The sequence below is a fragment of the Lissotriton helveticus genome, chromosome 7 (genome assembly GCF_964261635.1).
Source record: "Lissotriton helveticus chromosome 7, aLisHel1.1, whole genome shotgun sequence".
Taxonomy (NCBI): domain Eukaryota; kingdom Metazoa; phylum Chordata; class Amphibia; order Caudata; family Salamandridae; genus Lissotriton; species Lissotriton helveticus.
In genome coordinates, this window is record NC_136068.1 from 514,341,305 (window position 1) to 514,367,145 (window position 25,841).

General features: G+C 45.3%; 1 protein-coding gene across 1 annotated transcript in view; it reads left to right on the forward strand.

Annotated features, from left to right (window-relative positions):
- Nucleotides 1-25,841, forward strand: part of LOC144766850 (polyserase-2-like) — a 1,745,029-nt gene that overhangs the window by 1,161,797 nt on the left and 557,391 nt on the right. The window contains exon 10 of the mRNA XM_078650565.1: nt 18,891-19,156. Coding sequence (XP_078506691.1) covers nt 18,891-19,156 — 266 coding nt within the window. The remainder of the gene's footprint in view (nt 1-18,890; nt 19,157-25,841) is intronic.

Consider the following 25,841-nt stretch of genomic DNA (forward strand, 5'->3'; position numbering starts at 1 on the left):
CCACAGGTCACAGGATTCGATTCCAATGGCTATCGTAGTTGCAATCTAGATCTTTGGGTAAGTCAAAGAAACAACATAAAAATTCCAACCGTTACGTGGCCCCATCCTGCCACTCATACTCCTGAGAAGGGGTGAAGGTGTCACCATACCTCTCAATCATGCTCCTGAAGACAGTCGACTTTGGAGAGAATCTTGCAACTTGTTCTGGCATAACCCAAGTTTCCTGGGCCATCTGCGACACTTAGGCAGATCCAAGAGTTTCACAAGGTATGCTAAGGCTCTTCGGATCCCTTTCGACTCCTGCTGGCATGCCTGCAGGCCCCAAGAAGCAGAGAGGGCTTCTGTATGGGATACTGCTTTGGGTCCACCTTTGGTGCCTGTTAGATCCTTCAAAACCACCACTGGGCCTCCCCTGACTCCTGTATTGACTCTGCCTCCAGCTCCACAATCAGTGCGGGACAATGAGGTGCCCATTGTGTTCTCTAACTCTGGGTCCGTGCCAATATGACCTCAACCAAGGCCCCACTCTGTTTACATCGAACAGCAACTCCCTGTTTGAAGTCTCACCTCCAGAAGGGAGGTCCCATACATTGCATTACTTGTTCAGTACAGATTCCAACAATTAATATGACCCAGGTGATGAATCCAACCAATTTTACCATGAAGACAATGGTATGTTGAACTACAAGAGGCCTGTGGCCTTGACACCTCTCCTATTTCTGACCTACAAATACCACAAGGTCCTGCCACCTTAGAAATTATTTTCTTTTCCGTGGTTATGCAGAGGACTGTCAAATTTCTAAGCCTGCACATCCCCACCTTAGAAGTCAAAACCAATGTCCTGGCCCTCCAGTTAACTGCCAAACTGTGAGACGCCACCAACTTCTCGCGGGAAATCCTGCAATTTTGTCTCAACACCCCTCTACTGAGAGCTTAGTGGTGCAGTAATCTACCAGTCGGACAAACACAAATACATTTTTGACAAGTGCCTCGAAAGTGTGGATATCTCTTGCTAGAGGGTATTTTCTTCCACAACTCTGCCCCTCAAGTCTACCAATGTCAGTTGCCTGTCAAGTTGCTGTTCCCACTCCCATTGGGATTCAGCGGCTCAAGCCATCCCGGTTTTCCTTATCCTGACACAAAATATGCAGGACGGTCGTGATACAGCCAAATTTACAATTCTTTGTGGCCTAGATACCACTGATTCCATTGGGAAAGCCAGTGTCGCAATTCGTCACCATGCATTACTGCAGTCAACAGATTTTTCAGGCGATGTCTAGTCATCTGTTATTGAAATGCCCTTTGATGGGGTTCGCCTCTTTGGGGACAAGGCAGACTCCGCCATGGAGTGGTTCAATAAGTGCAGGGCCACAGCATACTTCCTTGGATTATCTGCCCCTCCTAACCAGCTGCATCAACCCTACCTTTTCTTTTCCAGTTTCAGCAGGGGCACTCAATTCGGGACATGGTCATCAAGGCCTCCAACACCAGTCCTCTGACAACCACCAAGTAAGAGCTAGCTTGGGCCTTCAATGTCCCTCAATTGTACAATGGGCTGCTTGCTGCTCCAGGCTCAGTCACTGCCGATCCCTCTGTCTACCATTTTGAAACTCTGCATCTCTCATGCTGCGCTTCTCCACCACAGCCGTCCAGTGCTCTGCAAACTCACTTTTGGAGGACGATCAGTGGTCCACATCTCCACGAAACAACGTCTTTGCTTACAGATCTTAATGGCATGTGAAATCAAACGGGATTAGAACGGATGATGGGGATGGTGAAAACTTGCTTATTCAAGTGTCCGTCCTTTTGGCCTATTGACCATACCCCCCTATTGGGGCATTTTTATCTTTTGACATACTGTTTGATTTTAGATGATTATTTCACTTTATTTAGATAGATGACTGATCCTTGAATTTGCCAGTCTTGTCTTCGGATAATCCCTCTTTTTTGCGTGATCCAGGTTTGCTTTCTGTGGCCCTTTCTTCAGATGTTCTCTACTGCTTAGAGGTCCTCTTTTGTAGAGTCTCACTTCTATTTAGACCACCTTTCCTTTTCATTCAAAATTTAACGTTGTCTTTTCATAAATCCTTTGTGTTTCTACATGATTTCCTTAGTTTTCTGAAGATAAAATCTTTTGGTGGGTGTTGTTTCACTTTGGAAAATCTATGATTTTGATTATCTGTCATGGCAGAGGATTTTACGACAGGGAACGAAGAATTTGCCATATATGTAACAAGGCACAAACATCTTTTCAACACCTAGAGACCTATTTACAAGCTGCATTTTGTAGTATGTTTAGTACTACTCAAATAGTACTTCTAAAGTACTATTGCTATTCATAGACTTATCAGTGTAAATCTCCACCTCTACCTTTCTTATCCTTTGTATGGGAGATGCTCACACATGTAAGCTTACTACTTAGTAATAAATGTGGGAGGGACCAGGTCAGAGGGATTTAAAGAAGGGTGTACGGAGATAGGCACCCACTCACAAAAGAGTAAACCCATTGCTACTCAGAAGCTGCACTTCTAAAGTTACTGCAGACATAAAGGGACCAAATTGAAGTAAATGACTCCATCTCAGTGTTGCAGTAAGTCCAGCACCATACATGGCCAAACACTGGCATGGCAACACCCTCACATAGAAAAATTAAGCAGGTAGGACTTAAACTACAAGTCTGTAGAACACAATGATGACCTTAATTAAATATTTAAAATAGCTGAATAGTTAAAAATACAAAAAAGATAGCACACAAAGACAAATATACAAGACTACCTCATATAAAGACTAGCACTGTAAAAGACTCTACAACAAAAGCTACCTCACGAAAATGTGCAACAGAAAGATATATCCTTTAATATGCAAGCTCCAGAAAGACATTGTCACGGGGTAAGGGCGGGGCGGGAGGGACCTTGCTGTCGCACGCTCAAAGTACGACACACCAGTAGGGGGGTGGGGGGAGGCCGGGAGGGGGTAAGGGCGGAGAGGGGGAGGGCCATGTATGTCTGTTTCGTTTTGTGGTTAGTGTTCGTGCAGTATGTCCAGTCCTCGTCCCTGTCTCTGTTCGTACCAAATCAGTCCTCGTCCCTGTCTCTGTTCGTACCAAATCGGCAGATAGACCATCTGGTTCATTGACATCACTACACCAAATTGACTCTAAATACGCAGCTAGCTCACAATGCCCAAAGGTAGGATTCAGGTCACCCACGAGTAGAGCAGGTAAAGCCAACCGCATTATGAACTATGACACTGAATAACAACAAGTTATCAATAGACCTAAAGATTATCTCCCTTAACGTTAAAGGTCTAACTCATCCCATCAAGAGAAAGAAGATACTAGACTATCTAGCCAGGACTATGGGCGGCATCTTCATGCTACAAGAAACCAAACTCTCCGCAGCCGAAGCGAGCAAAATCAGAGCTAGGTGGATAGGTCAGATTGCATGCTCGCCAGCAGTAGGGAAAAAACGAGGAGTCATTACAATGATCAGGAACAATGCAAACATAACCATCGAGAATGAGCGGTGTGATAACGAAGGCAGACTATTTATCACGCACCTGAAAAGAGGAGAAGAAACAATACTAGTGACAAACATATACGTACCAAACAACGACGACACTGCATTCTGGGAGGGGATTGAGAAAGAATTAGAGACCAGCAACTCACACAACTTGTCTGGTCTTTGCGGGCGATTTCAACATGGCGCTTGACCCGATCCTACATAGACAATCAAAAACCCAATCACGTACCCCTACATCTCACAAGAAGTTAATGAACATTTGTAACAGATTCAATCTAGTAGATCCGTGGTGACTGCAACACCCCGACACCAGAGACTACACCTTCTACTCCAACCCACACAACTCCTACAGCAGAATAGATTACATTCTCATCTCGAGCTCACACACTCACCTAATAGAGCACACAGACATTGCAACCAGAATGATCTCAGACCACTCCTGCAACAGCCTACACCTCACAGGGAGACACAATGAACATTTCACCCGCAGGTGGCGATTTAACAACTTTGTCATGGCAAAACAGGAAGACAAAAGCACAATCCAGAAAGCCATTGTAGATTACATCAAGGAGAAGGATACTCCTGACACAGACTCAAAAACCCTGTGGGACACCCTTAAAGCGACCATCAGGGGTACGCTAATAGAAATCAAGGTGAGAAGGGACAGAGAAGCTAAGGCACAGCTGAACCAGCTAGAAAAAGACATTAAACTACTAGAGACGAGACACATAGGAGACACATCAGACTCAACCACACTGATAGAACTCACAAAGAAAAAGTACGAATACAACAGAATCCTGAGCGAGCGGGCCGAACTATGGATAAGAAAGTACAAACAAATCAACCTCTGCGAAACAAACAAGGCAGGAAAAATCCTAGCATCATACCTCAAACATAAGCAGAGACAACACCATATCCCCTCAATCACGGACACCAACAATAAAACGCATACCAGGCACAAAGACATCCTACATACATTTATGGAATTCTACAAGGATCTCTACAAAAAAGACGAAAACCTCGATCAGGAGGGAACCAGGGCCTATCTAGAGAGGTTAAACCTACCCAAGATATCAACAGAAGAAGCAACAGAGCTAGGCAAAGAAATCAAAGCACTCGAGGTCTCGGCTGCTATCAAGGCCCTTGAAGACAATAAGGCCCCGGGTCCAGACGGTTACACAGCGCCGTTTTACAAATCCTTCCAAGACGAGCTACTACCGGTCTTGACTAATGTATTCAATCACTGCAGAAAGTAGAGGAAGGCAACAGACACGATGGCACAAGCCAATATAATCGTAATACCCAAAGAAGGGAAGGACCGACAATGGCCGAAAAACTACCGCCCCATATCCCTTATAAACATAGACTGCAAAATATAGGCCAAAATCCTAGCTACAAGACTTAACAAAATACTCCCACAGCTAATAGGGAGCACACAAGTAGGCTACATGAAAACCCGCATGTCACATGAAAACACAAGACTCCTCTGTCATGTCATCGAACACTGCTCTAAATCCCACAACGCAGCAGTAACAATCACACTGGATGCAGAAAAGGCCTTTGACAGGGTGTCCTGGCAATTCTTAGAAAAATGCATGCAAGCATACAAGCTTGGAGAAATATTCATAGGGATGGCCATGGCTCTGTACAAGGGCCCCAAAGCACAAATTGCAATCAACGGTACTACCTCGGACCCTTTCAACCTCCAAAGAGGGACTAGACAAGGCTGCCCACTATCCCCACTGCTGTTCTTATTGGCACTAGAACCACTGATCAGAGACATTCTAGCTAACAGGAACATAGCGGGCATAACCATTAATAACACCATAGCCAAACTGGTGGCCTACGCGGATGATATATTGATAACAACAGAAGAACCTTCTACATCCATACCTGCCCTCATGCGCACCATAGACACGTACGCTACCCACTCAGTGTATGCCAATAAACATACACATGACCAAAGAGGTACTAGGTGAGTCAGGACTAGCAGGGGAACCGGGATTCGTTAAATACCTAGGGATCCAATTCGGAAAAAATCTAAAAATCACCCTCGAACAAAACGAGAAGATTACCCTAGAAAAAATCAAAGCGCTGCTGGAAAACTGGTCGCCCAAATTCATCACCTGGTGGGGCAGAATAGACACAGTCAAAATGATGATCACCCCTATTGTTAACTACCTAGCAGGAATGCTGCCCATAGCACTCACAGACGACTTCCATAAGAAGGTAGATCAGTTGCTAAACAAATTCATCTGGCGGGACAAAAAAACGAGAATAGGACTCCAGAAACTGAGACTGGAAAAAAAAATAGGTGGCCTTAATGTGTGATCTGAGAACCTTCCAAACAGCCTTTATAGCCAGACAAGGAATGCACTGGATACTCGAGCAAAATCAATACACGCCGGCAAGGTTAATGTTAGAGAGAGCCATCCTGAACAACATAGAACCCCTAGTCCTCTTCACGTCCAACAAACAGACACTAAAAGGGAACCCGATCTTCAAGATAATGAAGCACGCTCTGCTCAAGGTAGACCAAAAACTCGAAGTTAGCTTCAAAAACTGGATGTGGGTATCACTTTGGGAAAACCCCAATTTACCTTACAAGGGGAGACCCCTCGACATAACAACATGGAAACAACGGGGATTTACTCACCCAGCGCAACTGAAATAGGGGGGAGTACCCCACACTTTCAACAACCTAAAGGAAAAGCATGCCCTCCCAGAAATAGAGTTATACAATTTCCTAGCCATTAAAACTGCCATCACTAAATCGAAACTAACCAAGCAGACACCATCAATCTTCCGATTCATGGAAAACATAAACATGACAGGACACCAAGTCTCACACCTGTACAAACTCCTCTTCCCGGCCTCCTCCAATCTCAACACCAAGAACAATAACTACTGGGAAGCGCAGTCAGGCTCCAAGCTTACAGAACAGCAAGCTCACACTATGTGGGCGTCCCCAACCAAAAATATGATATCGCCAGTGCTTGCTCAAATTAAATTCTGGCTGCTGCACCAAGCATACTGGACACCAGCTAAACTCGCAAAGATAGGTCTGAGAGACAACGACCTTTGCTGGAATTGTGGTAAAGAAAAGGGGGACCTTGCCCACCTCATCTTCGAATGCAGCATGGTGAGGAAATTCTGGAAAAAGGTGTTCGACTTTACAAACAAGGCCCTAGGCTGCACCCTGAAACAAGAATTTGCAACCATAACCACAGCTCACACCACCAGAGACATAGCCACACAACAGGACAGAAACCTCCTAGACTACCTTCTGATGAGCGCTACAAAAACAGTGCTGGCCAAATGGAAAGACACCACAAAAGCTACTTTCAAAGGGTGGCTGAATTGGGTGACGTACCTAAGAGGGGCAGACAACACAGCACTGAGACACACACCATGGAGGAAGCCAGACAGAGGGATGTGGACAACCCTAGACAAATTCCTAACTCCATACAAACTGCCATAAAAAGTTCGCTGACGCAAACACAGCGAGAAGTCCCATCAGAGACAGACGGTCAATCCACAACCACCAGCCAAACGCCTTTATGATATATGTTATGTTTATTTGTTAAAAACGGGTGTAAGAGCCGAAAAACATCCTACCAACACGCCCATTACTAAAGACCCGCAAGCATACCTGAACAATTGAACAACTAGCGCGACACAGAAGAAAGAAAAAGAAAAACAAGGGCGTGCTACCGGCAACAACTATCATACGTTATATGTATTACAATGTAATATGTCATGTGTATCATGTGTATCTGTACATTGTCACAAAAAAAGAAAAAAACAATAAAAATATGTTTTAAAAAATTAAAAAAATTATTATTATTTAATTTAAACTTCTAAAGATTAGTTTGTATGTAGTTTATTATATTTAAATTCATTAAACAGGTAATTCAAAATTACGTTTTTATTCTACATTTGAAATAAGTATAAACAATTAGTTTTACATGAATATTTAAAATACAAATACTTTTTGCTATTTTATTTTTTAGTTAAACATTTTTTCTTTTCCTTTATTTTTTTACTAGAGGTTGTCTCCACATAGGTGGTAGATCTCCCTATGACAAAAGTATAGGAAACATTGAAGACTTTTTTTTAAACTTTATAATAACTTTGTATTTGATGTCAAATATTACTGTAAATTAATTGTATATGTTTGTTTTAAATGCAGAACAAATGAAAAACAACTGCTTCATTGCTCGTATTTATAGGGTTTAGCTTTCAGGGGCTAGACACAAAGGGAAAGAGATAGCTGAATGGAGAGGTAGTCCCTTCCCTGGTGATAACACTCAGAGCAACTCTTAAAGGGGACCTGAGTGTCCTGGTCAGGTATCATCTCAAAATTGGTCTGAAGACCTTATTTTGAGTCTGAAGTGAATTGAAAGAACTGAGTCTGGAGAACTAGTTTCTGTCCAGTTCTAGGACTATTGTTGGCAAGGCCAGGGCCCATGAAAACGATGATGTCACCTTCAAAAATTATAATTTCCACTATTCAAGTAAGGGAATGGAAGAGGCTGTCACCAACTGTCCCCAGGGAAGTATATTCTATGACTGATTTCAGATTCCCAAGTAGAGGTCCCTCCTAGTTCTATTAATTAACATTCCATGCTGATTTCTCCTCACCTGATAAAGTTCCGTACAAACATCCCCCAGGAACCAAACTGGATCTGAAAACTTTTTCCCCAACAATAGCTTTCCAGCCTCACCAGATGGTGCCATGCAGCTTCTGACATTACTTCCACCATAGATGTGACAATATCAGAGTTTATAAAACTGTAGCTGTCGCTGGCATTATTTCCTGTTTTTCTATCTCAATATCACATGTCTGAAGCTCTTCACGGTGCTCATGAGCAAAATTCATCAGCTCTTCAACAGTAACTAGATTAATTGTCTCCTGCTAAAATTTCAGAGTTGAAACCCTGTTGCAGATGCCATAAGAAGGTGTCCTTGTCGGTCCCACATGACAAACCCATGAGGTGTCTTGGAAATTAGCACAGTCTATTTGTCTGAAACTCCTGTTCCTTAATACATCATAAGGTCATCAGGAAATGGGAGGCCATGATGTTTTTGATTAAGGCTACAGTTATACACCACAGCATTCTCCCTTTCCTCCAGAAAAGGGCTCCAAAAGGGAACGATCTCTCAATAGACCTTCTTACAACTCCCCCCCCGAAAAGCGCAATAGAAAGAAAACATATTTTTCTTGCTTGAGGTAACAGCCCCTCTCCTGGGACCGTTCTGACTCTTGACACATTCCGCCAATGTCAGGCTCTTCCTTGCTGCTGGAGCTGATCATGACATTAAAAAATATGAAGCTGGAATTTCTGACTCCATCATCTGATTTGCAAAGTTCATGTCCTTCCAGCTAGCCATGTTGAATCTTTTCAGGATTGCTCCATGGCATGTTTGCCACTGCCCAAGGGTGGGCCTCATCCTGTGGGTTTGACAGCTCAGATGGCTCCATCCCCAACACTTCCTGACCCCGTGCCTCCACAGGATCCAGTGTTGGCAATGCCAACTAAGTCAATGTCCTATAAGTCACGATACCCCATGTTTTCATCACTACCTATGATGCTGCTTTTGGTGCCGTATTCGTAGCCGTCTAAGTTGGCTGGCATCATTTGTGTGACAAAAGAGAAAGTAAAGAGATAATGAGCCATTGGCTGAGTCCCCTTCTGTGCCCCTGGGATTTGTTTGTATGAAATAACTTTTCCAGTCAGACCTCAGTGCTCTTGCCATGTCTAATAAAGATTGTGTGTGCTCTGAGTAAAAAGAATCTGGATGCTGATAACCTCCTCCCTTCCGAAAACAATGGATTGGTTGTGTTCCGGTTCAGGGAAGACCTGACATGGTGGTTCGGGTTGGACTGTTCCATTAGAGCATCCTAAAGACTGAATTGCATTTAGCTCAATCAACAAAGCTTTATTTCGATATGTGATATTATAAAAGCACATTTACAGGTTAAAACACAATTCATAATAAATACATAAAAAGGAGAAATTCAGCCAAAGAACTTCTTTTAGTATACAATAAATAGTTAAAAAATGTATTAAACTTTTCCAGCTTTGTGAATGTTTAAAAACAATTACTTGTACAGATTCTTCATAACGCCTTTAATCTAATCAGCCAGATTCTTCATAACGCCTTTAATCTAATCAGCCATGCCCAGCTTAAGAATTTAGCCACCCCACAGGCTAGGGTTTTGCTGGCATCAGCCTTAAGTATTCTGATAGCAACAGAGTGATCCCTAGTCTCAAGCTGCAGGCACACCGGTTTGAGCCATTTCAGTCTGGATTTTATGTATGATGGGCATACGAAGAAAAGGTGAGGGATATTTTAAGCGACACCAGCACAATTTGGACAATCCATGGGCGTTTGGTGAAGGGGCTTCCATTTGCTGGTACGATCACGAAGAGGAAGGGTACCCATCCTGAATTGGATAAAGAGAGTCCTATCTCTCGGCTTTGTGATGAAGTCAAGATAAGGCTCCAGGTGAGGTGTGTGTTTGTGTTGACGAAATGCCTCAGTCAGCCTGCCTTGGTTTGGGTCTCTCTGCTTTTGGATATCAACCCATGCCTAAAAGGCTCTCTTGGTTTCAACCTTTGATAGCACTACCCCAGACTCATAAGCAGTTAATAGTCCAGTGGCCAAGAGAAGTTTCCTTATGTTAGTTAGCCATCCGATCTTGTGGGATCCTTGAAGATTCATGACCTCGCTTAGGCCCTCAACATACCTGGCGAGCTCTGGAGTGCGTCATAGCCGGGTCCAATATATGAGAGAACGCAAGGTGGCCAGGTCCTTAATTGACCGGCGACCCAAATCACACAAAAGTGGCTTGGTGGGGGTGCCCCTCGGGAGTGAGACAAGCTCCCTAAAGAACTTGTTTTCAGTAGTAACTAGTACATCAACACATCCAAAGCCCCAAAGTTCTGCTCCATATAGGGCGCAGCCTACTGCTTTAGCAGCATAGATTTCCAAAGCAGGGGCAATGGGCTTAGAGGTGGACGCACGATGTTCCCTCCCTATTATTCCTACTACCCGTTTGTGATTTAGGGCCATTTTGTCAATATGTAACTGCCAATTAAATTTCTCAGAGATTCGGATCCCCAAGTAATCGAACTCTTTAACGCGCTCCAGTGGCACCCCATCGAGAGTCAGCGTAGATCTGGACGATCTGCTTGGATTGAAATAAAGAAGCTTTGTTTTGGAGGTGTTGATCACAAGGCCCCTCATCTTGCAAGACAAGCAGAAACGATCCAACAGCTTCTGTAACCCTGCGGGAGTTGTTGATACTAACAACGTATCATCTGCAAAGAGCAGTGCAGTGACTTTATCCCCTGCCAGGACCGGGGCGTCAGCATTGAATTCAAGCAAAAAGGAGACTACGCCGTTCACAAAGAGCGTAAATAGTGTGGGTGCCAGCACAGAGATTTTATCGCTTTTTTTGCTCCTGTGATCCCCATCTAATACGGGCGTAGTTTCCATCGTGCATACGGGCCAAAAGGTTCAGAATGGGCGGGGTAATCCCCATCTCCTGCAGGACCAGCCATAGGCGGTCTGGCGGGACCAGGTCAAAGGCGGTCTTCAGGTCAATAAATGCCAGATAAAGACCGCCTTTGCCAATGGTAACGACCTTCCAGTGCAAGAGTGCCAACCTAAATGCCTGATCTATCTTGCTTGTGCAAGCCCTAAAGCCCGCCTGGAACTGTGAGATGATGTTGTTTTCATCCGCCCATGAGAGAATCCTCTCCAGGAGAACCCAGCCAACCAACTTCTGTCCAGCGTCTATAAGACTTATTGGACGGTAGTTGGCAGGGTCTCCCCTGGAGCCCTTCTTATAAACGGGAATTACTTCGGCCCCCTTCCAAGAATTCGGGACCGGCGAGCCTTCCAACAGGGCATTAATGAGGAGTACAAAAAAGGTGGCCCATTCCTCGGCATTAGCTCTAAATAAATCACCGGGATGCCATCTTATCCCGGGGCTTTGCCGGGTACAATTTTGTTTATGACGGCCACTACCTCTTTCTTCTCTATCCTAGGGAAGCATTCCTGAGCAGGGGCAGTTACCATAGAGCCACTTAGAGGCCCTGGACTACCTATTTCCTCATCCCCTACGTATAGCTTCCTGAAGTGCTCAAACCACTCGCTCTCAGTTATATGATTGGGGATTTGGTCCGGATCGCAGCCATTGGATCTTCTCACTAAGGCCTAAAAGAGCTCGCCATTCTTAGACTGGCTCGCCTCTTTTAGACTAATCCAATGAGATTCTTCCCAGCCCCTCTTTGCATCTACAATTGCTTTCCTATACTGCAATCTTGCCAGCCTAACCTCAGCAGGGTTATTGGAATTGATAGCAATTATCAAACCGGTTTTTTTCAATCTACAGTTTCTATCAAACCATTTCTACTAGGGTCTACAAACAAGGTGCCAATCATATCCATCACTATCTATCGATGGTATAATGATCATATCAACCACAGACTTCCATGACCTCCTATCAACCAATATATAATCGATTCTGCTTTGGCAAGAGACCCTGTTATATGTATTAGCTCCCGATGCATCAGAGGGTGTGCGCCCGTTAGCCGCTCTTAGCCCAAATTCTAGCATTAAGGCGTTCAGTTGGATGACCACCGGTGACCATTTCTTCACTGGCGCAAGCGACAGTGAGGGAATGCCCCATCTGGCATCCTCCTCACAGATACCTAAAATGTCGACCACTGCCAATGGCTCAAATGAGCAATTTAGGTCGCCGGCGACCAAGACAAAGGAATCAGAGGGACAAGAAAGGAGCATCTCAGACAGGACCGAGATGGTGGATGATTTTGCCCCCCCTTGGGTACCTCTAGCATATATATTAAACAGTTCCCAGGTGATATTGCCCTTGTTACCCTTGAGGGAGAGCCGCATTATATCTACTGAGGAACATGAGTGATCTTCAGGGTAAGCTCTACCCTGACCCATACCATGAGCCCTCCAGATGGACGGCCTCGTCCAGACGAGGTAGCAGGTACATGATAACAAGAAAAACCAGGCTTGTACAAGGGTTCAAGACACCATGTTTCTTGAAATAAACACAAATCATACCCATCAATAAAATCATTCCAATCTGGTAGTGAAAGCTTATTACGTAGGCCAGCAACATCCCATGAGATAAGTCTAAGATTACTGGTAGGACCATCATAGGAAATTAGGGCGCTTGGAGTTTCATCTGAGACCCGATCAATAATGTTGCTAACCCTCTGGAGGACTGTATTAAGGAGTGGTGTGACAAAACCCAAGGACTGGGGCAGTACAGGAGGGCTAGAGAAAAAGCTATCTGGGGGGGAGAAAGAACTAGTTGGTGCTTCTTCTTGATCCTGAAGTCAGTCAACAGCCTCCAGACAGCTAAACCGATTTTGAATAGAAGTTTGAATTAAAGAAAGTAGAGGCTTAGACATCCCCCCTGAGGCAGCCCCCTCCCGTTCCGCTGCACTAGTGTCCACCTATCCGCTGCTGATGTAAAGTGACCTGGGGGATAGATATAGGTCAATGGGAGAAAGCGAATAGTTACTCCTGTGCTTGGGTGTCTCCAGTTACAAATATGCTCAACCGTTCTAGGGTCATTAAAATTGACCAAGACACAATCCCCCCTTATGTTCTTAGCCAGATGTCCCACCCATGGCACCCTCCGGACCATCAGAATTTTACATACTACATGTGGTGGCAGTGGTCTGTTGTTGTTTAACTAGTGGGCAACCCTATTCCTCAGTGCTGAGAAAGATTCTGCTTCATGCTTACCCAGTTCTGGGACTCCAGCCAGGACTACCACAAAGGGACAAACTTCCGGGGGTAGATTGAAGATATTTTTACCCTTGGGAACCTGAGCTATGGGGCCCCCTCCATCCTCGCTGAGATGAGGAGTGGTGTGCTGGCATGATTTACTAGCAACAGCTGCCACTGCGCCCTTATTTATGGGCTGCAACAGGTACCTGATGGACTGTGGTCAATACCAGCGGGTCCCTCGGTGCAGCCGCGGTACTTTCCCCTCTAGCTTTGTCTATTGGTTGAGCAACAACTCCCCTAAGATCGAGCTCAATCTTTTTCAATTGCTGTTCGATCCTGCTTAATCTATCCTCCACTGGACGAAGGAGAAGTCTAATTGTGTCACATACATTAGTCAGCATAGAGTCCATCATCTCTGCCCTTACAAGAGGGCTTGTCCCCCCACTTGCGGCCTGAGGCACCGTCGTAGCAGGGATTGGATCAACTAATGTTGTAACTACAATAGCCGAAGTATCCACATCGGACTTCTTCCCTGTAGCGGGAATTACTCTAGGGTTTTTTGGCGCTTTCTTTTTCTTCCCACCATTGTTGTTAGACAACCCTTGCTTATGCTTAGGGATAGCCCCTGGATGTCTCTCATGCAATTGTCTAGTGTTATGCTCCTTTGCAGTGCTAGGCGCAGATGGTAACTTGTGGGGAGACATCAATAGCGAGTCAGACACCATAGACTGGTCCTCGGGGGAATTGTGGTTAATATCAGAAGGTGGTAGGTGTATCGTTGGGGATTCTAGGATTGCTAAAGCGCCAATACCACTATGTTGGCCTTGATGAACAGGAGTCCGTGCGTTAGCAATATGCCCCATCGAAGACCTTCTGTCAATCATTAAATCCTGTGAAACTCGACGTTCCATCAGCGTGATCCCCTGGTCTAGAACAGAATTTACCCTTGTTATGAACTGGTCCATTCTTCCTGTAAAGTTAGCATTGTCCGCTTTACCTCTAGGCTCCTTTGGGGGCATAATAAAACTGGTGAAGCAATAAGAAGTAGTTAAGTACTCACATGTCAATCCGCCGGGGTGAGATGAAAGAGGGGTGCCAGTCCCGTCCTTGCACATTCCTGAACGGGCTTAAACGGGCCCGCCCTTGGCCCGGGCTTCGCCCGGGGGGCGCCCACGCGCGTCCCGCGGTACGGATGCTTAGGGATAGATAAGTAGACCTGTCAATCAGGCAGGCTCAGGTGCAGGCAATGATGCAGGCCCCCTGGCACTCGTAGTTTCCTCCTCCAGAAAAGTGCCCCAAACAACGAAGCGGCTCCCGCGGCAGCGGGAGCGGTGAGGCGCTTTGAATGCGCCGATCAGCAGGCTCAGGTGCGGGCAATGATGCAGGCCCCCTGGGACTCGTAGTTTCCTCCTCCAGGAAAGTGCCCCAAGCAACGAAGCGGCTCCCGCGGCAGCGGGAGCGGCGAGGCGCTTTGAATGCGCTGATCAGCAGGCTCAGGTGCGGGCAATGATGCAGGCCCCCTGGGACTCATAGTTTCCTCCTCCAGGAAAGTGCCCCAAACAACGAAGCGGCTCCCCCTGCATTTAGCTGCTTCGAAACTTAGGTGAGATTGTGTGCAAAATAATGATGGACTGGGTAGCGGCTCGAGTAATTACCAGGGTCTGGTCTGAGATAAATTCAAGCATTCCATCCATAATTTTTTGCTATGCTTCAAAGTGTTGTCCTCAATGGGAGGAATTGGTTGGTGCCTCGGACCTCCAGAATGCCACCTTATATTTCTCGGTCCTCTCTAGCTACAGACGTTACTTTAGGTTCACTATGGTGTCCCAACACTCAGTTCAGGGTCCTACCGCTTGGACTGATGACTAATCCATGTTTTCTCACAAAAGTCTTTGCAGTTGTAGCTGTGGAGGACAGGAGGCCATGTAGTTCTCTACTTGAATGACTGGCTGGTGAAAGCCCTGTGCCCTGTGCTAATCAAGGAAAAATGTTATGGTATGATAACCCTTCTCCTTGATTTTCACTTTATGATAAATGCCCAAAGGATTTACCTCCCTAGGGGATCATTAAGAAAGAAGAGTATGGCCCACAGGGGAGTACTGAATACAAACTGCATGAAGGCTCTTTCACCTCCCCAGAGGATTGCAGATATTCAGAATATGATTCTGATGTTTCTGACTCAGAAATAGATCTTGCTTCTGCAACTCCTCTAAATGCTGGGTCTGATGCCTTATGCATCTTGATGGTATTGCTTGATAGATGGTAGCTGAGAGCCCTTCCACAGTTCCTTGAGAATGTGGTGTTTCTAACACCAAGGGAGCTTCTCATTTCAAGTACAGATATTCAAATCAGTCGTCCCGGATCTTAATTGGTGGCTGTACCCGTCCAATCTGCTGATGGCTTGCTCCGTCTGACCTCCACAGGTACTGGTTACTGTGGTCACAAATACTTCCTCATTGGGCTGCGGGGCCCAACTTGGCTGTATCACAGAATAGGGCAGTTGATGTGTGTTGTAGCTGCACCTCCACATTAATGTGCTTCACCTGACCTGCCATGAATGTCTTCTCCCATCCATTTCAAGAAGCTTGTCGCCCTGTCACCACACTGGAGGTTAGCCAACTGACCCTTGGAGTCCAATTCTCTGTCTTGGGTACATGAAAGAGCAAGTTCAGTCCCTCAGAGTTCCTATCTGATCACGGACAGCAGGTTCGGTTTTATTCTGATATGCTGCAGGTCCAGAAAGTATTCTTAATTGAGTGCCTGTTTTATGCCTGGCACTAGCTAATGGGTTGCAATGACTCCTGGCCACACCGTAACCAATGGAGTCAAATTTTCCCCCGCCAAACATACCCACTTTGGACTTTTTCTAGATGGCAAAAGTCTTCGGCCACACTAAATTTGGACTCTGATGGCTGGTGGTGTATGGGGCAGTGTACTGTGGCAATCCTAGTGTCCTCACACATCTAACATTAGAAACAAATTTCAGGCAGCCATGGTACCAACAGCAAAGATAGAGACAGGCGTCTGGTATGAGAAAAGCAGAATCCTTCAGCAACCAGACAGGGAGCCACAAGAATTGTCTTGCCATTCTATTTTCTCTCTTTTAAGGTGTGCCCCAAGTGTTATATATAAACCAAGCAGGCTTATTACGCACGATTTGACACTCAAGTAGGATTTTACACTGTAGTGTCAAAAGGGATGCTCACAGCCCAACCCTGAATTTTCTGTGCAGTTCAGAGGAGTCACCTCTGCCTATTCATGTTAGCCTGTTGTTTGATCCTGGGAGGCATTTTACATCCATTCAAATCTAATTACTAGCTGGGAGAATATGGGGAGTCAATGGAAATTAGCCTCCTGGAATGTCAGCTGGGAAAAAATAACGTTTTAGAGGTTCATTTTCCTAAATATTAAACAAAACTCTGACTGCACTATTGAAATGGTCTATAAATAACTATTACAAATAGTTGTCTCATTATTTTTCTAGTTGGTCCCTTTCACAGGATACAGTATTAGGATTCTAAGCTACACTCTGGTTTTCTACATAGGACAGCTAGGCCTGCCATAGTGAAAAATATGTCTGGGGTGCCTGTCACTGTAAGAACAAGATAACATTACATTTATATATTCCCTACTTGTAAATACAATGCACCCAGCTTTGAGGGTTACGAGACCTACATAAGTGTGACTCATTAATATTTAAAAGGGAGGTTTTGACCTGTCAAAGGGTTCATTTTGTCAAGTAGAACTGGATTTGTTACACTACTACAGCCTACCTACAAATATAGGCCTGAAACCACGCATGCACTGCCTCTGCAGTGGATGGCCCAGTAGGGGTTGCAGTCCTCTAGTGGCATTTAATGTCCAGGCCCATGGTGCACCATATTCTGGACATATTGGCAAATTAAATATGTTATTTAGGAGTGTGCCAATTCAACCATGTTTAAGGGCAGATCACAGGTACTTAACTACTGGTTAGTATGGGTAGAGTGCACAGAGGTCTAAAGCCAACAAAAATATTGGTTCCAGAAAAAGGTTAAAAATCTGGGGTGATTGCATCGATAACACAGATTTTCTTTAGGAAGGAATCTGCAGGAAGATGGTGTTTCCACCAGAAATATCATTACTAAAGGTAAGAGTTTTTATCTTAAGCATGTGCACCCTAGAAGTAAGCTAAGTCCTATTTAGCACCATGAGAGAACAGCATAATTTGTATATGTGTTGCTAATCACATCATTGGAATATGACGATTTTTATATATGGTGCTGCTCTATTTTTGTCATTAGCACACTCCAGCTGATTGTCTTACAGAATTTACTTCATCCTTTTTAGTTAATGGTCTAACCCAGGACTCTCCTGGGCTGGTGTCAGCAAGTCTGCCTCCAGCCCAGGAGAGTCTAGCTCTCTGAGGGAGCAACAAAATCACTCTTAACTGACCATGACATTCTATACTATTGCATACAAAATTAAAGTGAATGAAAATGTTTCTTTTTTTGTCCACTAATAGTGTTATTGTCACTCTACTGCTTTTAAGAATAAAGTAGTTGATCTATTGATCCTTTTTGTAATGAACATATCTTTATTCATATAAGGCTCTTCTGTTTAAAGTTGTCTTTGGGTAAATCTCTGTACTTTCATTTTATCTGCCTCTCCTTGATTCATGGTTTAGAGACCAGTTTGGGCAGGTTAAGGCAGAACTGGTTTACGGTTAGTTACCTTGTCTAATGATAAAGATGACGAGCATTAACATCAACCACGTTTTACTTTCAAGTCGGTGTCCCTAAGTTCGAAGGGTGTGTCCAGATATGAGCCCTGAGCATACAGTGTATCAAAACACATGTTGCACCTCACTGCCATGCCCTAATTAGGTTAAAACCCATATGTTGTTGCTTTTTGTCCTATTCAAAAGTGACGTAGCTTAACTGATTGGGCTTGACTACTGCCTTTCGGGCAGAGCCCTGCCCATTTTACAGTTGTCTGGCCTCTGGCTATAAGGGCACAGACTGCTTCTTTGAACATAATGAAACTGAATGCTTCCCAGCAGAATTCCCAGTGGCAATAGCTAATCTGAGGGTTTCTAGCCATTACTTTTCTGGCAAAAGTCCACACTTGGGTTCTGAGGCTGTGGCACCTCAGAGATGATGCCAAAAATGGCAAAACGGGCATAAAGCTGCTTATGTTTCTGTTCAAATGAGATTAAGCCTAGCAGTTCAGAATTCTTTTTAATTAGGTTGACTGACTTGCTTATGGTTGTCTACTTCTAAATTGACAGGGAAATGATTATAACCAATAGAACGAATGAACTGACTGAATGCTTCAAAGTAGTGTTTATGTGGGTCTGAAGCTTCCTATCAATCACCTGTTTGTGGTGATGGTGGTTGAGGGTAGTTCAGGATGAGTAAGTCTCAGGGGGTGGACAGTGTACATAAAACGTTGAAGACAATAAGAAACTGGTGAAAGTTATGAAGTGATCTTGAATGGGGAAGCCTTTGAAAAGGAGGGCATGATGTACTGCATAGAGGTGGTGGAGTTATAGAGGGGAATCTTTAGAGTGTATGATTTACAGCAAATGGTCCTCTCTTTCAGGAACAAAAGCATGGATCCTGGCTGCTGGCAGGTTCTACTCGGAGTCAACAAACTTTATAAGCCCGACTCCTCTGTTGCACGCAGTGTGGATGAAATCCTTATCCACGAGAACTATGAAGCTGCCTTCTCTGGCTACGACATCGCACTTTTGCAACTGGCCTCAGCCATCTCTCATGGCCCAAATATCCAGCCCATCTGCCTGCCCTATACTTCTCAGCAGTTCCAGCTAAGCTCCTATTGTTGGACTACCAGGTGGGGCACAACAGGTGAGCTGGACTTCGCAAATACAGAAGAGGGAGGGGGGCTTCTTGAAGTATGTGTGGTGTGGGGGGGCAAGGGTCATATCAAACTGCCCTACAGCTATTTCTTTAACCTAGATTGGGAGTTGATTTTGAATTTTACATTTGTACAATTGTCAACAATATTCCTGGAAATGGCTGCTCTATTTGCCTATTTTTGTATTTTGAATTAATTTCCATATTTGGGGTTGGCTGCAAGCTAGAATGGCAGCTTTGCAGAAGGTTTCCTTCAGACCTATGGCAATCCTAATTATCCTGGGCCAACTTAGAAGGAAAAAAAAGACAAACTTGCCTTCCTTATATGATTTCTCAGAAGTGTGGGGCTTGACCTGACATTAGTTCAATGAGCTCTGTTTTCTTGCCCATGGTTCTGTTTGATGGTAGTTTCTGAACAGCAAAAGTACTGGTCTGGTAAAACTGCCAAGTGGAGCTTTAGATCTGTCTAAATTTCCTAATTTTCACATGTGAAATTTTTTAATTCTATTAAGGAAATGGAAGGAAGTTTTATGCTTGCTTCTCTGACACTACTTACACAGTAGCCAATATGAAAAACCTTTTAGATGCAAAAGTTAGGAAATTGTGCATTCCATGACAGGGCCAGAAGCGAGTATTATGCTAGTTCAAAGCGTTGTGAAAAAAAACTTGAGTCTGAAGCCCAGTCTGAAATCTCCATTATACTTTCTAAATGAGTACTTATCAGGTAGGATCTAGTGACCATTGCTCTCTGAATGAGTAGACACCAAAATGGTCAAGGGTTATGCCAGCCTCTGACTTGATCCATTTTACCATGGCTGCTAATATGGCAGTAGATACAGGAGATATTAGCAACTTTTAGTTTTCGTGGGTCTTTCCTCAGAAAGTCTGTCTTCATAAGAGACCTTGATTCTTCCTCTAATGACAAAGGTAAATCCTTCAGAAGTAAGCAGAACTTTTACATGTGAAACAAAAGTTTGGTCAGTTTAGCTGAAAGTTGTTTACGAGTCAAGTCAATGTTGTTTTTTCAATCTTGGCGGCATTTTAGTTACATGTTAACATCCCACAGAGTCGTATGTTGGGGATATAGAAGAAGTGATAAAGAAATGACTTGTACAAGCTTCATCACTAAAGGATGAGCTCCCATATTGGAAATCATCTCATGACCCACTGAAATAACAAATCTGTAATCGGTAAAGATTCTGTAGACTAAGCCTGCTAGTGTCAGCTCCAAGAGAAATTGATAATATTGATGAAAAATGTCCTCACAGGATCGAGATCCTGATCCATACTGCAAATGGACCATCTTGTTCACTCTAAATTTGATCTCTTCCTGGAGCCAATGCCTAATGGATATAGAAAGTAGTTGATTGTGAAACGTTTGGAACTTGCCCTCATCTCCAGATACTTTCTAGACTGAATTGACCTGAGGTGATCGGGGATTAAACAGTCCCTGGGGATTCTTCAGAAAATGGGGAAGTATAGTAAAAAGAATTGGAGATGCTACAGACAGTTCCAATAACATTTCTGGCGCCTTAACTGGCCTGTCACACCTAAAGTCATAACAAGGCAAGTAAAAGCATCCATGCTCCTTTGGAAAGGCACCTTGGGCCAGATGTAGGTAGCCAAATACCGGTCGGTAACGGCCGAATTCGGCCGTTACCGACCGGTATTTGGCTATCGAGATGTAGGGGCAGGTAAACTGGGCAAATCGGTAATTTTACCGATTCTGTAAATATACCGGTCGGTAAATTTACCGACCGGTATTTTTACAGAATCGGTAAAATTGATATGTAGGTGGGACTCTTCTGAGTCCCACAAGGCCTAAGAAATTGGTATTTTACCATCAAATTCAATTTGATGGTGAAATACCGATTCAGGTGTGCATGCACATGTGTGCATGCACACCTGTGCCATATGACAGGCAGACCTGCCCTTAGGGCAGGTATGCCTGCCATATGGCCCCCGAACCTTTTTTGGGGGTGCTAGAGGGTGTCAAAGTGACACCCCCTGCACCCTTGCCAAAAATCGGTATTTACCGATCGGTAAATACCGACCGGTAATGCCCCATTCATTCCTATGGGCTTCAAAGCCCATAGGAATGAATGGAGCATTACCGGTCGGTATTTACCGAATCGGTAAATACCGATTCTTAACGATTCGGTAAATGGAACATCTGGATGTTCCTACATACCCCCACTTCTTATTTACCGATTCTTAATTACCGAATCGGTAAAATTCGGTAATTAAGAATCGGTAAATAAGTTTTACCTACATCTGGCCCCTTATGCTTTTGCTTTGGTGTCCAGACTCCCACTATAAAAAAGCAAGAGTTACAAATGATGGACGGAATGCTGAACAATGGAAGCATTCACCCCAAGTCACAAAGATCTGGGGTTAATCCATTGTTCTTCTGCTCACCACACCACCCCAGTTTGGACCCAGCCATATGCAAATCAGTCTTGATCCTGTCTCTCATGGGAACAGTCCAGCCTGAACTGCCAAGCCAGGTCCTACCTGGGCCCAAACAAGCATCCTGGGACCGATTTTGGTGTATGTCACCCTTCATCAGCCAGGCTAGCTTGAATGTCGTGGCAGGGTGAGCAAGGGACCCACATCTGGGCATACCCATCCCTCTTAGGGCAAATAGTGTTACTGCAACAAATGATAGACGGAATGCTGAGTGATTAAAACATTATCTCCCAGTCAAGAGATCTGGGTTAAATCCATCATACTTTTGCCCACTACACCACCCCAGTTTGGACTCAGCCATATGGAAATCAGTCTTGACCCTTTGTCTCATGGGAACAATCCAGACCGAACTGCCAAGCCAGGTTCTCCCTGGCCGGGAAACAAGCATCATGGGTATTGGTAGCCTTCATCACCTAGGCTAGCTTGAATCCAGTGGGACATTGAGCCAGGGACCCACGTCTGGCATACCCATCCCACTTAGGGCGAGAAGTGTAACTGCAACAAATGATGGACGGAATGCTAAATGATGCATACATTCTCCCCCAGTCAAGAGATCTGGGTTAAATCCATCGTTCTTTTGCCAATATGCCACCCAGCCATCTGCAAATCAATCTTGACCCTGCGCCTCATGGGAACAGCCCAGACCAAACTGCCAAGTCAGGTCCTCCCTGGACCGGAAACAAGCATCCTGGGACTGGTTTCAGGGTATGTCACCCTTCATCAGCCAGGCTAGCTTGAATCCAGTGGCACAGTGAGCAAGGGACCCATGTCTGGGCATACCCATCCCACTTAGGGTGAAAAGTGTAACTGTAACAAATGATGGACGAAATGCTGAATGATTCAAACATTCTCCCCCAATCAAGAGATCTGGGTTAAACCCATTGTTCTTTTGGCCACTACGCCACCCCAGTTTGAAACCAGCCATATGAAAATCAGTCTTGACGTTGTGCCTCATGTGAACAGTCCAGACCGAATTGCCAAGCCAGGTTCTCCCTGGACCAGAAACAAGCATCCTGGGACCGATTTCAGGGTATGTCGCCCTTCATCAGTCAGGCTAGCTTGAATCCAGTGGCACAGTGAGCGCTGAGTCCCTTTTATGTAGATTACGCATCTGTGGCTGCTTATCTAATGGTTAGGGACTGGCAATCCTCAAAAGACATTTAGGGTGAAGACTGCTGCTTGGCCATGAAAGGTCTTCTTGGAGATGTTTTGTCTGGGGTCAGCAATGTCCTTCTCCTCCCCCAGGCCCTTCTCCTGCACCTGCTCCTTCCCGTGTGAAGCAGTGTTTGCTGCTGATATTGTTGCTTGTAGGAAGATTTTACTCTCTCCTCAATTTGCCCACCGTCCTCTGCTTGGAGAGGGTTCACCATCATTGTCCAGGGCAATGATGCCACATACCTGGAAGACAAAGATATAAATAGCTGAAGTACATCAAACACAGTTTGTGTCTAAATTTCAACCCTGACTAATGAATGGCAGAAGGCTTAATAGCTGCTGCCAGAATGTCTTCTGGTGTCATTGGTGTTTAAGTTGTCAAGGTGGACACCAGGGGCAGTTGTATCACATAATTAGAGAGACATACATAGGGTAGTAAGTCACTGAAATCATCCGAGAAGATGCTATTTATATGGTTCAGTACTCATTTTTGTTGACCATCAAAGAGTGGTCTCCTGCAAGTTAAGACAAAGCCTCGTTGATATCTTACAGTGCTACCTTATATTGGCAAGTATACGGGCATTTTATAAGACAATGTATCATTTATAATTCTGATGGATACTTCAACCCCCAATTTCCTTCAATTCTGAATATCCCAATCACCAGTTGGGATCCAGAAACTCTTAAATAGCTCTCCAACACAGTAGTGGGTGCTGGCTGCACTTCAGCACAGGGCACACACTTTGTGATGTGACTGAAGGCATGAAGTGTCACCATTGGTGTGATGTTGTCAGTTCCCTTCATCCATCCCATCAATAAGTTCCAGAGCTCTCCAATGTTTTTTGTATCAACATTATCCGAAACTGATTATTAGTTATAGACCCCTTACCTTAGAATTACCCCCAGGTGTCAGACTGGATCCGGAGAACTTTTCTTGGGCAGTACCCTTGCGCATTGGTCGACTCCACATTCATTGTTGGCATTGTGATTGCCGGAATGACCTCGCAGTATCTATTTAGATGCTGCCTGTGCGCGCTGACGTCAGTTCTTCCTTTTTCCATGCCAGCCAGCGCAGATCCGGAGAGAGCCAAACCCTTATTCAGTTTCTAACGAGCCCTTTTTTTACTTTTGGCAACATATTTTTTTAAGTCATTCGATTCCTGGTGCACGTAGGGATGCCCCATTGTCGTACCAGCTTCAAGCCTTGTTACTCCTGTCACAAATTCATGTCGGTCACTGACCCACACTTTGTGTGCCTCTGGTGTCTGGAGTACGACCACGACCTGAAGTCGTGCTCCGACTGTCGGGCCATGAACCCAAAGTCTTTGCGGAAGCAGTCTTGAAAGCTTCTGGAGTCCCAGCAGTGGGCTTCGCGCCGCTTGAAGTCCCCATCGAGAGGGAGGTCGTGGGACTGGTTGAGGAGTCACCACCACTATTCATTGTGGAAGTCTTTGTCTCTGGGTAAGTCAAAACACAAGAAGAAGGCGTGGAAGCGCCTGACATGACGTGGGACACGGAAGGTCATTGTCCTTCAGCTCCACCCATGGAGCCAGTTGGGGCGGCTCCGAGCTTCCTTCCTTTCCTGGGAGCCGGAACATCCCCAGCCCAGATTTGTGCAGTTTATGAAGCTCTCCATTCCATCTTTGGGCAGCCCGACTCCACTGGCACGCCTTCGGGCACTGCGGACTCTAGGCCTTCAATGCCGGTGGCACCGGCCTCTGCACCGCAGGGCCCCCAGGGATACAGGCCTAGATCCAGATCAGCACCGGTTTACCTTATGACACCTCCCCCAGTACCGATTCCTTTGTCAATACCTCTGGCGCTTCCGGCGCCGGTTGTGTCCCTGGCTGGCGTCAACCCCGGCCTCCCCCTCGATATGAATACAGAGCCGAACCGGCATCGACTGATGCCGGTACCGGCGACAGGGTGTACTTTTGTACCATTGTTCATCCCTGGTGTTCCTTTCACCCTGTGTGTCAGCCAGGAGAGGATGAGGACGACTGGGAGGGGTCTGTTGATCCTTTGGCAGACCAGCTAGAGGAGTCGGACTGGAGAGATGAGTGGGTGAATGGGTGAAGCCAGTGATCTTGATACATCCCCAGACCCTGGTATGTTTTCTCCCCCTAACGTGGCAACTGAGGAGGGAGCCTCCTACGCTGTGGTGTTGCGTAGGGCGGCTGAAGCCTTGGGCCTTGAGCTCCCTATGGTGGCAGTCAGGACTAACCTCCTGACTGAGGTGCTTCATCCTGCAGCAGCCTCTTCGGAACCCATGCTGCCTTAAAGACATCCTACTGGGCACTCAGTCCAAACCCTGCACAGGGGCTCCTGTGGACAGGATGATTGCCCGACGCCATCGCCCGGCTCCGAGCGGCCCACATTTCCTCTCCCAACACCCTACCCCTGAGAGCTTGGTGGTCCAAGCGTCAACCTCAACAGGTGCTTTCCTTACTTCTCCCCCAGATAGGGAATCCAAGAAGCTGGACTATCTTGAGAAAAAGATGTTTTCTTACGCCAGCTTAGGACTGTGGTCAGTGAACACCGCATGTCTCTTGGGTCTTTATTCCCACTCCCTGTGGGACACGGTCGTGCAAGTGCTGCCACAGTCAGAGGAGGTCACAAGAGATCTCTGAGAAGCAGAGATCAAGAGCCTAGCTACTAACTATAGCCCTATTCAAACACTCACTGGAGTTGGAATAGTGTGTATCGTGATAGAAAAGAGTGTTGCTCTTTTTCTTGTTGTCCCCTCACTCACCAGGGTTGCCCCACGGTGACATGCTTCATCATAGGGGCCATCCCAGTCCGCTGCGGACTGGGGCGTGCTGCGACTTGCGAATTACGTAGGAGCACTTACAATTCTGACTATGTGTGGTGCGAGTGTTGTGATGTGATGGAGTGGGGTGTGTGTAAATAGTTAAAAATACCTGCCTAGTAAGCTTTAAATAGTTTATTCTTGCTTCCAGGTGGTAGAGTTAAAACCGGGGTAGAAGTATTAGGATACCTAAATGACAATGTGTTTAGGTGTACCTATCAACTTCTGTCTGTCAACATGTTT